The sequence below is a fragment of the Colias eurytheme genome, chromosome 12 (genome assembly GCF_061535395.1).
Source record: "Colias eurytheme isolate Ceu_HAF_F1 chromosome 12, ilColEury1 Martin Lab GWU primary, whole genome shotgun sequence".
NCBI classification, from domain to species: domain Eukaryota; kingdom Metazoa; phylum Arthropoda; class Insecta; order Lepidoptera; family Pieridae; genus Colias; species Colias eurytheme.
Genome location: NC_142991.1, coordinates 5,898,871 through 5,914,218, shown reverse-complemented (window position 1 = coordinate 5,914,218; position 15,348 = coordinate 5,898,871). Strand labels below are relative to the sequence as shown.

General features: G+C 33.4%; 3 protein-coding genes across 3 annotated transcripts; 2 read left to right on the top strand and 1 right to left on the bottom strand.

Moving 5' to 3' along the window:
* Positions 1-1,091: 1,091 nt before the first annotated feature.
* Positions 1,092-3,528, bottom strand: PolD2 (DNA polymerase delta subunit 2). Its single transcript, XM_090107920.1, has 8 exons — positions 3,124-3,528; positions 2,911-3,032; positions 2,532-2,625; positions 2,268-2,419; positions 1,836-2,012; positions 1,678-1,749; positions 1,350-1,586; positions 1,092-1,265 (listed from the first exon to the last, which is right to left on the bottom strand). The coding sequence occupies exons 1-8, from the start codon at positions 3,477-3,479 to the stop codon at positions 1,153-1,155; spliced, it is 1,323 nt and encodes a 440-aa protein (XP_089964046.1). The 5' UTR covers positions 3,480-3,528; the 3' UTR covers positions 1,092-1,152.
* Positions 3,529-4,183: 655 nt separating this feature from the next.
* Positions 4,184-9,566, top strand: hdm (meiosis specific with OB domains hold'em). Its single transcript, XM_090107919.1, has 9 exons — positions 4,184-4,537; positions 4,614-4,675; positions 4,809-4,962; positions 6,966-7,046; positions 7,333-7,426; positions 7,873-8,039; positions 8,671-8,830; positions 8,955-9,057; positions 9,384-9,566. The coding sequence occupies exons 1-9, from the start codon at positions 4,291-4,293 to the stop codon at positions 9,540-9,542; spliced, it is 1,227 nt and encodes a 408-aa protein (XP_089964045.1). The 5' UTR covers positions 4,184-4,290; the 3' UTR covers positions 9,543-9,566.
* Positions 9,567-9,866: 300 nt separating this feature from the next.
* Positions 9,867-15,337, top strand: Dnai2 (dynein, axonemal, intermediate chain 2). Its single transcript, XM_090108201.1, has 11 exons — positions 9,867-10,081; positions 10,253-10,400; positions 10,586-10,838; positions 11,137-11,246; positions 13,141-13,292; positions 13,471-13,605; positions 13,672-13,753; positions 13,840-14,018; positions 14,431-14,563; positions 14,807-14,911; positions 15,134-15,337. The coding sequence occupies exons 1-11, from the start codon at positions 9,867-9,869 to the stop codon at positions 15,335-15,337; spliced, it is 1,716 nt and encodes a 571-aa protein (XP_089964327.1).
* The last annotated feature ends 11 nt before the right edge of the window (positions 15,338-15,348 follow it).

Genomic DNA, 15,348 nt, shown 5'->3' with positions numbered 1-15,348 from the left:
AACTGTAAAGGCGAAGCTGCAAATTAATTGTAATTTTAAATTATCGTGCAAAGATTTTTATACATTCGCTTTAGAAAATGAAGAGCTATTAAAAGCTGTTTCTTCCAACAGCAAATATAAATGCCAAAAATAAATTTTCTCTATTTAACATTGCTGTTTTAATTATCTCCCGTAAAAAATAACTAAAACTCGTATTTTTGATGCTGTTAACCCTTAAATCAAATACTGGCAACCCTAGGTGCGGTGCGGTCGTGTGGCGAGTCGATCGCACCGCACGAGTACGGTGGTCCGGTCGCACCAGTTCGAACGTCTGTTTATAATTTAAAAATGAACGCCCCTCCACTGTGTTTACGCTCACATTCAAAGTACGTGTATAGACGCAATACACACAAATTGGTCTGCCTCATTGGTCGTTCAGTCCTCCAGTCCCGTCCATGCCCGAACGACAGGACCAGTTGGCCAACTAGTGCATAAATGACGCGATGCAGGACAGAACGGACGTGTCATTCCGTACATAGCGCGCTCTCCCCGCCATACAATGCTAGGCACCTGAACTGATCGCCCGATTAGTTGACAAATCAGTGCGCGAGTGTCAAAGTTTGCAGTAGAATCGACGCGCGCACACATATAAAGTGGTTCAATAATTATTTGTCCTCACACATTGAAACAATTAAGTTTAGTGGAGGGGCGTTCATTTTTAGATTAGACAATCTCTACTAGGTTTTAGTGATATTCTGTGGTTTTAATGCAAAATTGCTTCTAGCCTTGTTCTTGAGCCATACATCTATACTTGATATTATAAAGCTGAAGAGTTAATATCAGGAACTACTAGTCCGATTTGAAAAATTTTCGGTGTTAGGTAGCACATTTATCGAGGAAGGCTATAGGCTATATATATCATCACGCTCAGACCCACAGTAGCGGAGCAGTGCGGATAAAACTGCGGGGCACAGCTAGTAAGTGATAAATTCAACATAAATAAAATATATTTTTTTTATGTATATTGGAATCCAAGATTGAATGTTATATGTTTATAATATACAAGTAATATTATTATTAAGTCACAATAAAAGACTTTAGTATTTCATAATATTTATTGAAAAAATAATTAAAACTTAAAAGAAACATTTAGGTCCATACTCCATATAAGATTTATGCAAAGGTCATGCTATAACATTCAAGATTTGCCAAATTCAAAATAGCCACTGTTTTTGTCTCACAAAAATCCGGAATACTGATTAGCCGCACTTTTTGGCCATCTTCGCCTGAAAAAATTATAAATTATTATTTTTGTTTTTAAAAGGAGGTAGTTGTCAATTACATTTATATCAAATAAATGCAATATTTACCAGTATATAAGTCAGTTAAAAATTCATGTCCATTGCCACTAAAATATATTGCTGGACAGTTATACATTGTAAAAGGATCTGTATCTAAGCATGGGGTGCATGGAACGGTATCAGGGCATGTGGGGGCCATGTGCCTCCATACTAATGTCTTCTTCATGATTTCTATTCTATTCTCCAATTGGCTATACCTAATAATATCTTTTATTGCCTCCCCAGAAGTTCCTAAGCAAGGGAAACCTAGAAGTAAATAATTTGTATTAAAAAAGAAAATTTTCCATCAGTCATATTATGTTTTAGAGTTTATACAATAATTACTTATATTTCTTACCACCAATATCACATTCATAAGGGTTAGAAACTCGATTAAATGATTTATATTCTGTCGCCTTTGGGAATAAACCTGAAAAATACAAAATCAAAACATTTGTTAAATTCAAATAATTTCTTTAATTCTCACAAAATCTTTGAAATAAAGAAAATGCTTACAGTAATGGAATGGTTTTTGTGGAAGCATTATTCCAGCGGGATCCTTACAGCCAGGCATGAGGTCCAAAGGTGCAACAGAACTGATGGCAGCACAGAATGAATCTACGTCTCCTGACGCAGCAATCACATCAGCTTCATTTAGGCTACTTTCATTTGAATGATTGGCATATATTCCACCTGTAAGATATTTTTAACAATTTTTTTCTTAGTCTTAATCACAAAGCAAAAAGTAACTTATTTTTATAAATTAATTTATCGTGAATATACACTATACTTCATAATAAATCCAGTACTAAATAGGGAAAAAGAAGGGATGCATCCACATTTAATTTAGCTTACACTAAAAACATTACAACGCTTTAAAAAATACTAGAAAATAAATGAATGAAAATACCCAGTAACAATATTTCTATCTGGGAGCAGGCTTCGTACCTGCAATTATGACTCTTCCAATTTTAGAAACTTCTTCTTGATATTCAGTTGATCCACAGAAACCAGACAGCCATTCCAAGAAAAGATTTAGTGAGAAAAGATGATCTGCAGATTTTGAAGCCAGGTTCAAGCCAGACATGAGCACTATGTACCTAGAAATAATTTCATTTTTATTACATTATTTTTATTTGGACTTACAATATATTCATAGTATTCATAAAATTAAAAGGACAAATTAAGTTATTTTAACCTTGTTATACTTACTTGTCAGTACTCAATTGTGGCAAAGGTTTTTGTATGTTGCAGCCAGCCCAACATACATCCTTTACAGAAAAAATTCCATCCTCATCTTCAGAACCTAAGAAATGTTGACTCATTTAGTAAAATAAACTTTGATATTAAATATAAAAAAATAATAATACTATGTTGGGAGAAAGTAGGTATTTATTATTTCTTTATTTAAAAACATTGCAGGTTTAGTAAAATATTGCATGCTATATCTTAATCATCTTTCCCATAACATTGTGTAGGTAGATTGGAATAAGAGTATCGGAAAATATTTAATATTTTGTTAATTAAGAATCAATTCTTTTCTGGAATTTCAGTAGTAAGTTAGAGTAATAATTTCAACATATAGGCTTACCTAGTATAGCAACAACTACTCCAGTAACTACTTCATTCACATTAATGATGTCTCCAGATAATTTAATTCTTTGAAGCTCATCTTCTAATACTAAAGTGTCTGAATCATGTACAAAATGAGTCCTGTGAAAATTTTAAAACAATTATTAAAAATGTATTATTCTTAAATATGTAAATTAATATTTATCATTCATAATCAAGTTATAATATGTACCTTGTTGGCTGCGGAATAATTTCCAGCTGATCTGAAAGTTCTTTCAAGATACTAGGCTTAAGTTCTTGAAGTTTGAAAAGTGTACCAATTATAACACAGGGTTCTCCTTTCTCACGTAAGTCACAAAGTTTCAAAAATTTATACGTATTAGACCATTTTTTAAGTATTAATGGGTTTAGGATGTCTCTAAATGCATTCAATCTCGCTGAATATATATGTGCGTATTGCTTAGTGAAATCTCTGGATACTTCATAGAAACGTTTAGAACAATCCTTATAATCAATATTCTGTCTCTCAATAGACACTGGCTTCAGATCGATTTCATTATCGATACTAGATTTTATTTTAAACAACATATTGAAGACAAACTGAGCTAAGTCAGGTTAATTAATTAATTTTCTCGCTACAAAACAGATACCCAACAAAATCTACGTTATTGCATATTCATTACAAACATATCCTCTTGATTTTTAAGCTATTGCATAGCTTCTATCGCGGGCCTTGAGTTTATCGTATATTCTTTCTTTATATTATTATATAGATTACTTGTTTGATGCTTCACGTTTAACCGCTAAAATATTTTTGACATTTCTATTCACATCAATAATAGAACTGAAGTTAGGAACAAAATGTTGGTAGTTGCCATTTCATTAAAAGAATCTAAAGATGGACATTCTCGCCAAGTCCCGCAAAATTAAGTCTGTAAAATCAATCATTAACTTAAAAAAATATAACATGCTTTTTCTTGCAATTTTTTCATTTAAACTCACTCCTTATATTGTATTTGATTCCGTTGAAAAACAATCAATCTTTATGGATAGCCTAATCGTCTAAATATTATATGTATTCCATTGGCCGCATTAGGATCATACACCAATATTATTCCATAAAAATCATTTCATCGTTGTTATTAAAAAATAACGGCACTTCATGCCAATTTTCTCCAGGTGCTTTGTTTATTCTGGTTTCGATTACTGGCAATGTAATATATATTATTCATACTGGCAATAAAATTTTTATTCTCTATAGTCTTCAAGTGGCGCTAAAATTCAAATGAGGTTCTAATTTCTATCATAATTTAATATTTACTACTAAAAACAGATGTGTTTTGTTTTATTTTCTTAATAAACTGATATCATTGTGGATATCATACATACTTTCTGAAATATGTCTGGTGTGCAAAAAATATGTCTGAATAATTTAAATATCAATATAAAAAATGCTTTGATAGTCGGGATAATTATTGCTAAAAATAGTCCGAGAACTATTGGTGCAAAAAAGCAAAATGGTGTTTTACGAGGCGTTATGTCTTTTACTTTAAGAGATTCAGATGTCGACACTATTAATGTTGATGTTTGGGGTTCAGAATATTTCGTAATAACATTTTATGAGAGATTTTTAGTGGGCGATGTTGGTATGTACTCATTGTGTTTGAATCTTTGTCAAATATTGAAAAGGTTTTTACTAATTATTGAACTTTATTTCTATAGTAGAAATAACATCACCAAAGATATGTACTAAAGGAGGTGAAAATGAAGCTTATAGGCCACAGGTTAAACAATATTTTTTCCTGGTTTCTATTTCTTGTTACAATTCTTTAAATATCAGATAGACTTTCACACTTACCTAACAGTTTAAACAGCGTTATTTTAAAATATATATACTTAGTTAAATTTGTTTTATAGGTGACTTCTCCATTTTATTTGTCTCTAAATGAGGGTACATCCGACGTCAATATATTTGGTGGAGACACTTTTTCATTTTATTTACCTTTACTTCATATACCAACGAAGCCGTGTGCTGGTTATTGTGGTTTGGCTGAAGTTTTAAAATTTACTGGTATATTTCTTATTTCTCCTATTATCTAATTCAATGACATTGTAAAGAAATGTTTATTTATACAGGGTGTCCCAAAAGGTTACGTAGCTAGGAAGAGGGGTGATAGGGGTGGTCATGAGAGTCACCAGAAAAATAAAAATAAATTCCCCTCTGGGTATTAAAAAAATAAAAGGCATTTATAAAAAAAATTAAAATTTTATACCTTGTGAGGCGATTTTGCCCCCGATGACCTACAATTATTGGTATATTTAAAAAAAATTGCTGTTATGCTATCGTCAATAACCCCTTTTCAAATTGAAATAAGAAAAACAATACATATCTAACCAATATTTTAAAGAAAATTAAGTTTTTGTCCAATCAAGGACTTAGTAATTACGATTTCACTCAACTTCCTCTAAGTGTACTGAAAAAAAAAAGTACTATGCAACTCCGGCGAGTAACTTAAAAAGTTAGGTAATTTTATTGCAATTCCAAAATGGTATAACACTTACTTGAAAAATTCTTATTAGGATATGTAAAGATAATTTTCGGGAACAATACCCCAGCAGAACAAAACATACCAATAAAACAATAGTCTCAAACTCGTACGCAAATAGTACATTTTTAAATGTCTATTCTGTTCTTTAAAACTTAAAAAGATAAATAATATTTTATTGCAATGGTTTTAATTGAAACTCAAAAATAAAACAAAATCGTAATTATTTATTTAAACAAAATTCTCGAAATGTCTACCACCAACATAAATACACGCAATACATCCTACATCGTTTTAAAAATGAGCGGGAGATATGGCGGGCAAATCTTCTATTGTTTATTGGTTCCGCGGCCTCTGTAATCCTCGCCCTCAAGTCAGCCAAGTCCCTGATGGGTTTTCCGTACACTTTTTCTTTTATAGCACCCCAGTAAAAAAAGTCTAACGGGTTTAAATCCGGTGAACGAGCTGGCCACGCTATAGCACCGGCCCTTCCCATCCACCTACCAGGGTATTCTTCATCTAGGAAATCCCTTACAGGACGTGCATAATGTGCTGGGCACCCATCATGCTGGAACCACATATTCCTCATTGTTTCTAGCGGCACATCTTCCAATAGATTTGGTAATTCGTTTTGTAAGAAGTGTAAGTACGCCTCTCCAGTCAGTGCCTCAGGTAGCTCAAAGGGTCCTATTATTAATTTACCATTTAGTATTCCGGTCCACATGTTCACTTTAAAACGATATTGGGACCGATCTTCTCTAAGTAGGTGGGGATTTTCTACGTGCCACTCGTGCAAATTGTGTAGGTTCATGTATCCGTCCTTTTAAAAAGTAGACTCGTCGGACCACAGTATTTTATTAAAAAATTGAGGGTCCTCCCTATGCATGCGCAACATCCTACGACAAAATGCAAGTCTCGCAGGATAATCGCGTGGTAACAGACCCAACGTGAACCACCAAACGTGTTTAGTTTGGTTACATTGTTATTGGTATGTTTTGTTCTGCTGGGGTATTGTTCCCGAAAATTATCTTTACATATCCTAATAAGAATTTTTCAAGTAAGTGTTATACCATTTTGGAATTGCAATAAAATTACCTAACTTTTTAAGTTACTCGCCGGAGTTGCATAGTACTTTTTTTTTTCAGTACACTTAGAGGAAGTTGAGTGAAATTGTAATTACTAAGTCCTTGATTGGACAAAAACTTAATTTTCTTTAAAATATTGGTTAGATATGTATCGTTTTTCTTATTTCAATTTGAAAAAGGGTTATTGACGATAGCATAACAGCAATTTTTTTTTTAATATACCAATAATTGTAGGTCATCGGGGGCAAAATCGCCTCACAAGGTATAAAATTTTAATTTTTTTTATAAATGCCTTTTATTTTTTTAATACCCAGAGGGGAATTTCTTTTTATTTTTCTGGTGACTCTCATGACCACCCCTATCACCCCTCTTCCTAGCTACGTAACCTTTTGGGACACCCTGTATATTGTAAATCATATTAACAATTCATTTTTATGTTTCAGAACAAACTGATAACGTGTACGTTGATCTACTAGTGGTGGTAAAAAGTATTCAACCGCCAAAAACTATAAAAACAAAAATGGGTAACTAATTGCCTTTTATTATACAATAATATCTTAATCATGTACTTATGTAGTAGTAAAATATTCTAAAGGCTATTTGTATTTAATACTAGCGGTCCGCCCCGGCTTCGCCCGTGGTACATAATATTTACGTTTTCTCTATATAAGAACCATCCTCGTACTTAAAGGAATATAATAAAAAAAGAATTATCGAAATCGGTTCAGCCGTTCGCAAGTTTATGCGCTTACCAACACATTTTGCGATTCATTTTTACACGCTTTATTATATATAAGATTTATTTTTCAGGCACAGACATGACAGTAAGAGCAGTGGAAATAATTGATAATACAACACCAGCCTCAGTTTTACTAGACATGTTCGAAATTGATACAATACAAAGGTCTGAGAAGAAAACTCGGAAATACACAATTTTTAATTTATTTCTTCAACACTTACAAACATAATATTATCAAAGAGACAAAACTATAATATTAATATAAATTATACCCTTTATACCTATTTTATAAAATTCTCGCGATATAATTTTTATGAAAGTATTTAGTTGGTTTTCTATACAATTTTCCATTTTATTCTCATATATGACTTTCCGAGTGAGAAGATTTCTGATAGCAAAGATAATTTTAAATGACTCTAATAAGTTTTAAAAGTTCTTGTATGTAATTTCAACTAATGCAATTTATTATTTAAATTCATAGAACAGCTTTCCGATAATTTACTGTTTTTTTATAGAAATTCACATTGAAATAACAAAATCATAAGTTTGTAAATCTGGAAACATATTTTTTATACCATTTTTCATTTTTTCGATAAAATCAATACTTCTAGGGCGGAAGATTGGCGCGTGCTAGATAGCGTGCTATTTATAGCGGACGCTCGCGTTTCTTGGCGTAGGTCACTTCGCGTACAATGTTGTTCTCGTACAGTCGTCACGCACCAACCTCACACGCCTGAGGCTGAAGCGTTGAGACTGTATATCAGCAACCAAGCTAGTAGTTAGTATTCAAATATTATGTTAATATTTCATTTTATTTTGTTAGAAAATATTCTATAAACTGGGTGTGTGTGTGTGTGTGTGTATCGGGCAGTAATGCATATTATGCATACATCTGTTTCAATGATCAATTTTCTTTAGGGTCAAGTAAGAGATCAGCGTTCTGTGTGCTGTCAGACTATTCTATAAAGTACGTCCTACATACAATTTATAAATCATTGCTGATAGGTGTAAAACCTAAATGAGATAATTTTCACAACCTAGAGCTTCAATATCCGTTTTGAAAATTGAAACGAAACTTTTCATGAATCTAAAAAAGATATTGCATGCGTACATAAATGTACGTGCATGCACGCACTTGTGTCCTATGACTACTGTCTAAGCTGTGTCCAGCACTTAATTAATTTTATTTTTCTGATATATACTATGTATGTCAATTATAAAATACTAGCGGTCCACTCCGGCTTCGCCCGTGGTACATATTTCGCAATAAAAGGTAGCCTATGTTCTTTCTAAAGATTATATGTGCCAAATTTCATCAAAATCGGTGCAGTAGTTTATGCGTGAAAACCATACATACATACATACATACAAACCTTTCCTCTTTATAATATTATTATTATAAAATATAGATGGTGGAGAAGCAGCAGCATGGGCAGCTTGGAGTGGGGAAAGACCCTGTTCAGCGTCCGTAGCACAAATACGGGATAGACTAATAGCAGGAACTCCCTTTTGTGCTACAGTTCATGGCCTATTAACGCATCTTGATTTGGAAGAACTTTTTGCATCGACGTAATGTTACACACTTGGTTACACACTAAAATTTGTTTTTCTTTTTTCTGGATATGGGTATTTTTGAAACAATATGATATGTATATATAATTGTAATATTTGAATATGTATCTCATTTTTCTAGGAATACTAATATAGAAGATATAAGAGTAAAATTTACGGATCATACAGGGGAAATCTCGGCTAGATTGCCGATAAATGTTGTCGGAGATACTTTTGGATATACGGTAAAATTAGATTTTGCGTGTTAAAAGTTTTATTGTTCACTAATCACTATATGACTTGTTCGACCTTATAGGTACTGTAGATAACTGCGGCATTCGAACAATACTATTTCTTTATTTATAATGCTTCATTGTATACATTGTTTAAAATTATAGCGCAAGTTCGGAATTTTCCGAGAAAATTGTATTGTTGTCGGTACAATGCATATTATGATCTCTTAGTTACTGTCTCTATATTTTTTTGTATTTTTATAATTCTAGAAACGAGTTAGATTATCGTATTAATTAATATTACACATAATATAATACTGATTAAGTTTGAATTTCAGGTCGATCAATTGAAAAACATGTCGCAAGATGACCGAGCCGCAATTCGTTGGAGACTGCTTCTAGAACAATGTATCGCAAAGTTAGCAATAACACCACCTCGAGTGATGGTGCTCAGTTTAAGACGGGCTTCACCAGCTGACCCCATTCCATTGTATTAATTATTCTAATCGGAAGAAATAGTAACGATAAAAATTGTTTCAAATTTTAATAAATGTTTTGTGAAAATAAATCTTTGTTTTCTTTATCGGAATATTTCTACATATTATGTAGTTAGGTATGAATAAAGATATCTAATTTAAGAAAAAAAATGTTGATGAACTTTAACAAAGTACCTAAAACATATCCATAAAATTATCTAGTTCCATTCCGATAATTTTTCCCACAATCCTAACTAAACCTGCCCATCATTAATTGGTAACCAAGGCAATTGATTTAACTTTACACCAAGCTAAGTAGTACCAGTAAAGTACCTACCATATATTATGGAAAAACAAGAAAAGAACGAATTAGTATACGAATACACAAAACGTCGAAAAGAGTTTGGTAGACAAACATTATTCGAAGACCATGGCCCCGAGATGTGTGTCAGCATACCAAATAATCCGGCATTTTACAAAAATTATATTCTTAGGAATCCGGTTGATGTGGCCATACAAAATACAGGGACTATGTCTGAACATTGGGTGAATTCTGTACGGTATATAATGAAACTCTTCTGTTTAAAATACCTAGACCGTTTTTGTTTTGTTGCTTTTGTATTAGTTAGATCAACGCAAGGTCCCTTAGAAAGTATATAGAAATTTCAGTCGAATGAATTTGTAACCTTGCCTATTACAAGGCTAGCACTCATTACACTATGTTATTGTAGTGCAGAATATACGAGTTCAGGTATAAATCATGTGGAAGGAGGATGGCCAAAGGACATCAATATGAATGACCCAGAAGCGGCACAGAGATACCGCCGTAAAATAGAAAAGGATGATGCATATATTCATGCAGTTATGCATCTTGGCCATGTAAGAATTTTAATATGTATTAGCTTGTTGCAATTACATAAGTACCTATTCCTGATTTATGATTCGATTAGATGAATAATAGCAAGCTATGTTAGTTTTCCTGCATCGTATAGAAATGTGAAAAATGATTGAAATACCGTTTCGAAATGGAACGGTAAAATCCTCAAACTTTTATAACTTTCTAGAGTATGGAACACAACATTCTACAGAACAACGCAGTGGACATGTATCAAACGTATTATTCAGAGTTACCTTCCATACCACCAGTGGAACGTAGCAGTTGTCACACAGTCAATGTGTATAGAGAGCCAGGAACAAGAAGGCCTGTAAGGTCTCTATCGTGGCAAGCTGAAGGAGCCCGTCTAGCTTCTGCTCATGCAGATATCGATTTCATGAGGAATAACAGAAGTCTACAGTTTTCGTATATTTGGGATATCGGTTGGCTGTATTTCATTTAAATTAGAATAATTTTATTTTAAGCTTTATTCAGAAAGTGTAGAGCCATTGTAGAGCTTATGAAAATTTGTACTATCTACTCGTAATAGGTACTTAGGCATGCTCTTTTCTTAAATATTGCTTTTAGTAAATGGTAGTTCAAGATATATTTAGTAATTAATTATATTTTAGGTAGAAAATAATGACAGTTCGGTAATCCTATTTACTACTTCTATCATTATAACCAGGTAGTTAGTTGTTTAGTAAGTGTAATTGTAATTAATATATTTTCCGTTTTTAGAAAATGCGAATGCTCCAGATCTCATAATAAAACCTCCACAACCATTACTAGACCTTCAGTATAATCCCCGAGATCAGCATATTCTGGTTGGGGGTATGTTAAATGGACAGGTAATATAATTATCATGGTAGGTATATAGAGCGAATTCGAAGCTTTTCTTCATCATTTTTTACACTATCTGTTCATCCCGACTCCGACCGGTTAAACCAGCATAAAAATAAAATATAGCAGTCACTGAAGCACCTATATAATGTAGCTTCCTTTTAGTGAAATAATATTTATTATCTCTTTATTAAAAAAAATATATCAAACTAAGGTCAGGTGGGGTAAGAGGAACATATTTCATTTTCAGTAAAATATTTTGACTGCTAGGAACAACATTTATAGCTTTTTAAGATGTTTGAAACACACAGAACTTACCTTTATGTATTAGCTTCCCGTAGGCTAAATGTCATTACTCTAATAACAGTTCTTACGAAGATATTGACATTACTGTCAAGATTGAGTAATCGTTCCTCTTCCCCCTTACAAGGGGTAAGAGGGACAGTCATTGTATTTCCTAAGATTGGAGTTTGAATTAAAATATTCGTTGCTAAATGTTCGTTAATTTGTAGATAGAATGTCTTTGGTCAATATTAGATCTTAATGTCGATGAAATAAGGTATAATTTGGAATAAAAAACAAGAATACATCAATTCGGGGTAAGAGGGACATACAGGTTCGATCAGGGGTGGCAAACTAAAAAGAAGTCGACTAGTTATAATTCTATTTTTATTTAATCATACATAGTAATGGTAAACAGTCTGTCCCTAACTAGTTTTCCTAGTTAGTTACTCTTTAAAAATAACAATGGCACTATGTGATGAGATCAATATTGCGAATCAGTATTTTAATTCATCTATTAAGAACCTTCTCCTTTTTAAGAAGTCAGTTAAAAATATAAATGATCTTCTTGATCCAAAAGAAATTCTTTGGAATTTCTGGAATTTTGAGACAGGCGAACTTAGCGAAACTTGGCGAATAGTGGTGCTTGCATCACTGTGTTCCGGTTTGGTGGTGAGATGAGGCCCTGAAGTAATTACTGGCACAGGACTCAGGAGGCATAATCCTTAAGGCCGGCAACGCACTTGTGACTCCTCTGGAGTTGCGAATGTCCATGGGCGGCGGAAATCGCTTAACATCAGGCGATCCGTATGCTCGTTTGCCCGCCTATTAAATAAAAAAAAATATAAAAAAAACACATGAGCGAGAAATTTTTAGTTATAATTTAAAATTGTAATAGGTACAGAACAGTCAGTCACTTCTTTTCATTTTATCCACATATAATTATAAATTAATCAAAATGTTGGTCACCCCTCACACGGGGGAAGAGAAACATATGTTCCTCTTTCACCGTCAATAGTGAGCCTCTTACCCCAGCTATTGTTTTTGAAGTCTAGGATTTTCAAGCGAAAGAAACTCACAATATTTAGTTGTTTCTTAACTAAAATGATTAATAAAAGAAATACTTACAGTTTTCTCCGTGTATCAGTATATTTAAAATATTTCTAGCACACTTTTATCACTAAAATATGGGTTCGCAAAAAAACGAGCCGACTTGGTGTTAGCCGAATTCGCAACTGTCAAATTTGTTTACATTTTTTGTGATGTCTGTGCTACGTAGCGACATCTACTCAAAACCGCTCAAACTAATTCGCCTTCACTTTTTTATCGACGGAAAGTACATAGTCATAAACGCTTCGGTTTACTAGTTATGGTCTCTAGGCCCTCTTCCCCCAGTGACCCTCTTACCCCACCTGACCTTATTTCTAACATCAAATCTTTCTGAAAAACCAACTTCCACCTTAAAGCCGGCAATACGATCGCAGTGTTCCCAACGCTGTGATCGTCATGGGCGGCGTCTATCACCTACCACCAAGTGAGTCGCCTGCCCTATTGCTAGGGTTACTATAAAAAAAAAAAAAAAAAAAAAAATCAGTGAAAATGTAAGGTAATTTCGTACAGGTAGGTTGCTGGGATATGCGCAAAGGCGGTGAACCGTTTGCAATGTGTCCTCCGCATGTGGCCCATAGAGAATTGGTGCGAAACGTTCTCTTTGTTCATTCGAAAACTGGAGCCGAATTCTTTTCTGCATCTCCCGACGGGGTTGTTAAATGGTACACAAATTTCGATTATGGCCAATACAATACAGAAATATAGTATTTATAAATATTTTTTTTCGTTCGTTTCGAAAAGTATTAATTTAATAACCGGAAATGTACGTTATTTATATGTAGGTACTAAACATTTCTCATTATATCAGATTATATTATTAAATTTATGTTATTTATGTAGGTGGGACATACGTAGTATGAATGAACCAACAGATTCGATGATAATAGATCTCGTAAAACTACAGTCAGACACTCAAAGCGTCGATAAAGCTCTGGGAATATCTGCTCTAGAATATGAACCCACTATTCCAACAAGGTAAGTATTTATTATAATGTTTTTACGCAAAATCGTTAAGTATAATTATAAATAATCATATTTCAGGTTTATGGTCGGTACTGAAACGGGTTTAGTGATTGGCGGCAACCGTAAGGGCAAAACGCCGCTGGAAAAACTACCCTCAAAAGTAACTAGTAATGCAATAGATGGCCATATATTTAAATAGTGCAGTATTCTCTGATTTTTATATTAATTTAAATAACTCTATTTTAGTATGAAGCTCATTTAGGACCAGTATATGCACTTCAAAGAAATCCGACATTTTTAAAGAACTTTTTGACGGTTGGTGACTGGACAGCGAGAGTGTGGAGCGAAGACTGTCGAGAATCGTCCATTCTGTGGACGTACTCACATGGCACAAAACTTACTGATGGTGCTTGGAATCCCGTAAGGTATATAATATGAGAAAAAATTAGTATCTATCAATTTATTTCTTTATAATTAAATTATCTCTATGCTCTATAATCTATATATCTTCTAGTTTTACCTTTCGTTATTCGTATACAAAATAATTACTACATTGTACAAAAGTAGGCGTTGAAAAGGTTTGTTTGTAAAACCTAAGCATTTTCGGCATTGCATACTGTCTACTAGATACCTAATTGTTTCGTATCTAATGAGCTTGTTCGATACCTAATCGACTAAGCTCATTAATGATTCAGCAATAGAAATGCGCACAACAAACGTTAATAGCTATGTATTACCTATAACCTACCGATATAGGTATATCGAGTAGTCGAGACTATAGAGTCAAAGCCGTTGTTTTTCTATACTTATGAAAATAATCGTAATAATATTTTCGAGGTTTTCCCTAATGCTGGTGACTCAATGGGACGGTTGTCTCTCATGTTGGGATCTCCTCCGCCGACGCAGTGCGCCCATAGTCACAGCGCAACTCTGTGACGAACCCTTGCTTAGAGTACGACCTCATGAAGCTGTGAGATTTTTGATTTAATTTTCATATTATATTGTCTTAGGATTTTAGCTGTGGATATAGCTTACGAAGTACCACGAGTTTGAAATGGTTTAAAATAATTAAATTTTACAGAAAAACCTATACTTAGGTACCTTCTAGAAAATTTCTTACTGTTCTAAATAATTTAACATTTTCATAATTACCTAGGTACCGGTTTACTTAGCAGTCAAATAATATGTATAATCATATATTATTTTAATATAGGGCCTTCTAGTAGCGTGTGGTAGCAGCAAAGGCACAATATACCTGGCTGAACTTTCGCAAAACCTGGGAACGGCCGACAAAAATGACAAGCAGCTTCTTACGCATGTAAGTCTTATGAAGTTTATGCTGTTTATGTTTCTACTATGTTTTCGCAAATCGCAATGTTATCACCATAGTAATTGAACGAAGCTTGCTTATAGTTATTACTGGGGTGAATAAAATTTACACTATGGAGCAACACATATATACATTTTTTATATAAGTTCGTAGTTACTATCATGTTAAAAATATAACTTTGTTTCCTATATAGTTATAATTCTTTTTCAGATACTAGAACGCGAGAACAAACGCGAACGCATACTTGAAGCTCGCATGCGCGAATTAAGACTCAAAATGCGTCAGGACCGTGATATCGGACCACAAGTCGTTGAAAATGATCCAGCGGTTAATGACAGAGATTTGGAAGAAGCAACTGCTGAATATATGCAAACAGTGAAGGACCTACAGGCACAGCAGAAGAACTTTCCGTAGTTACTTTGTAA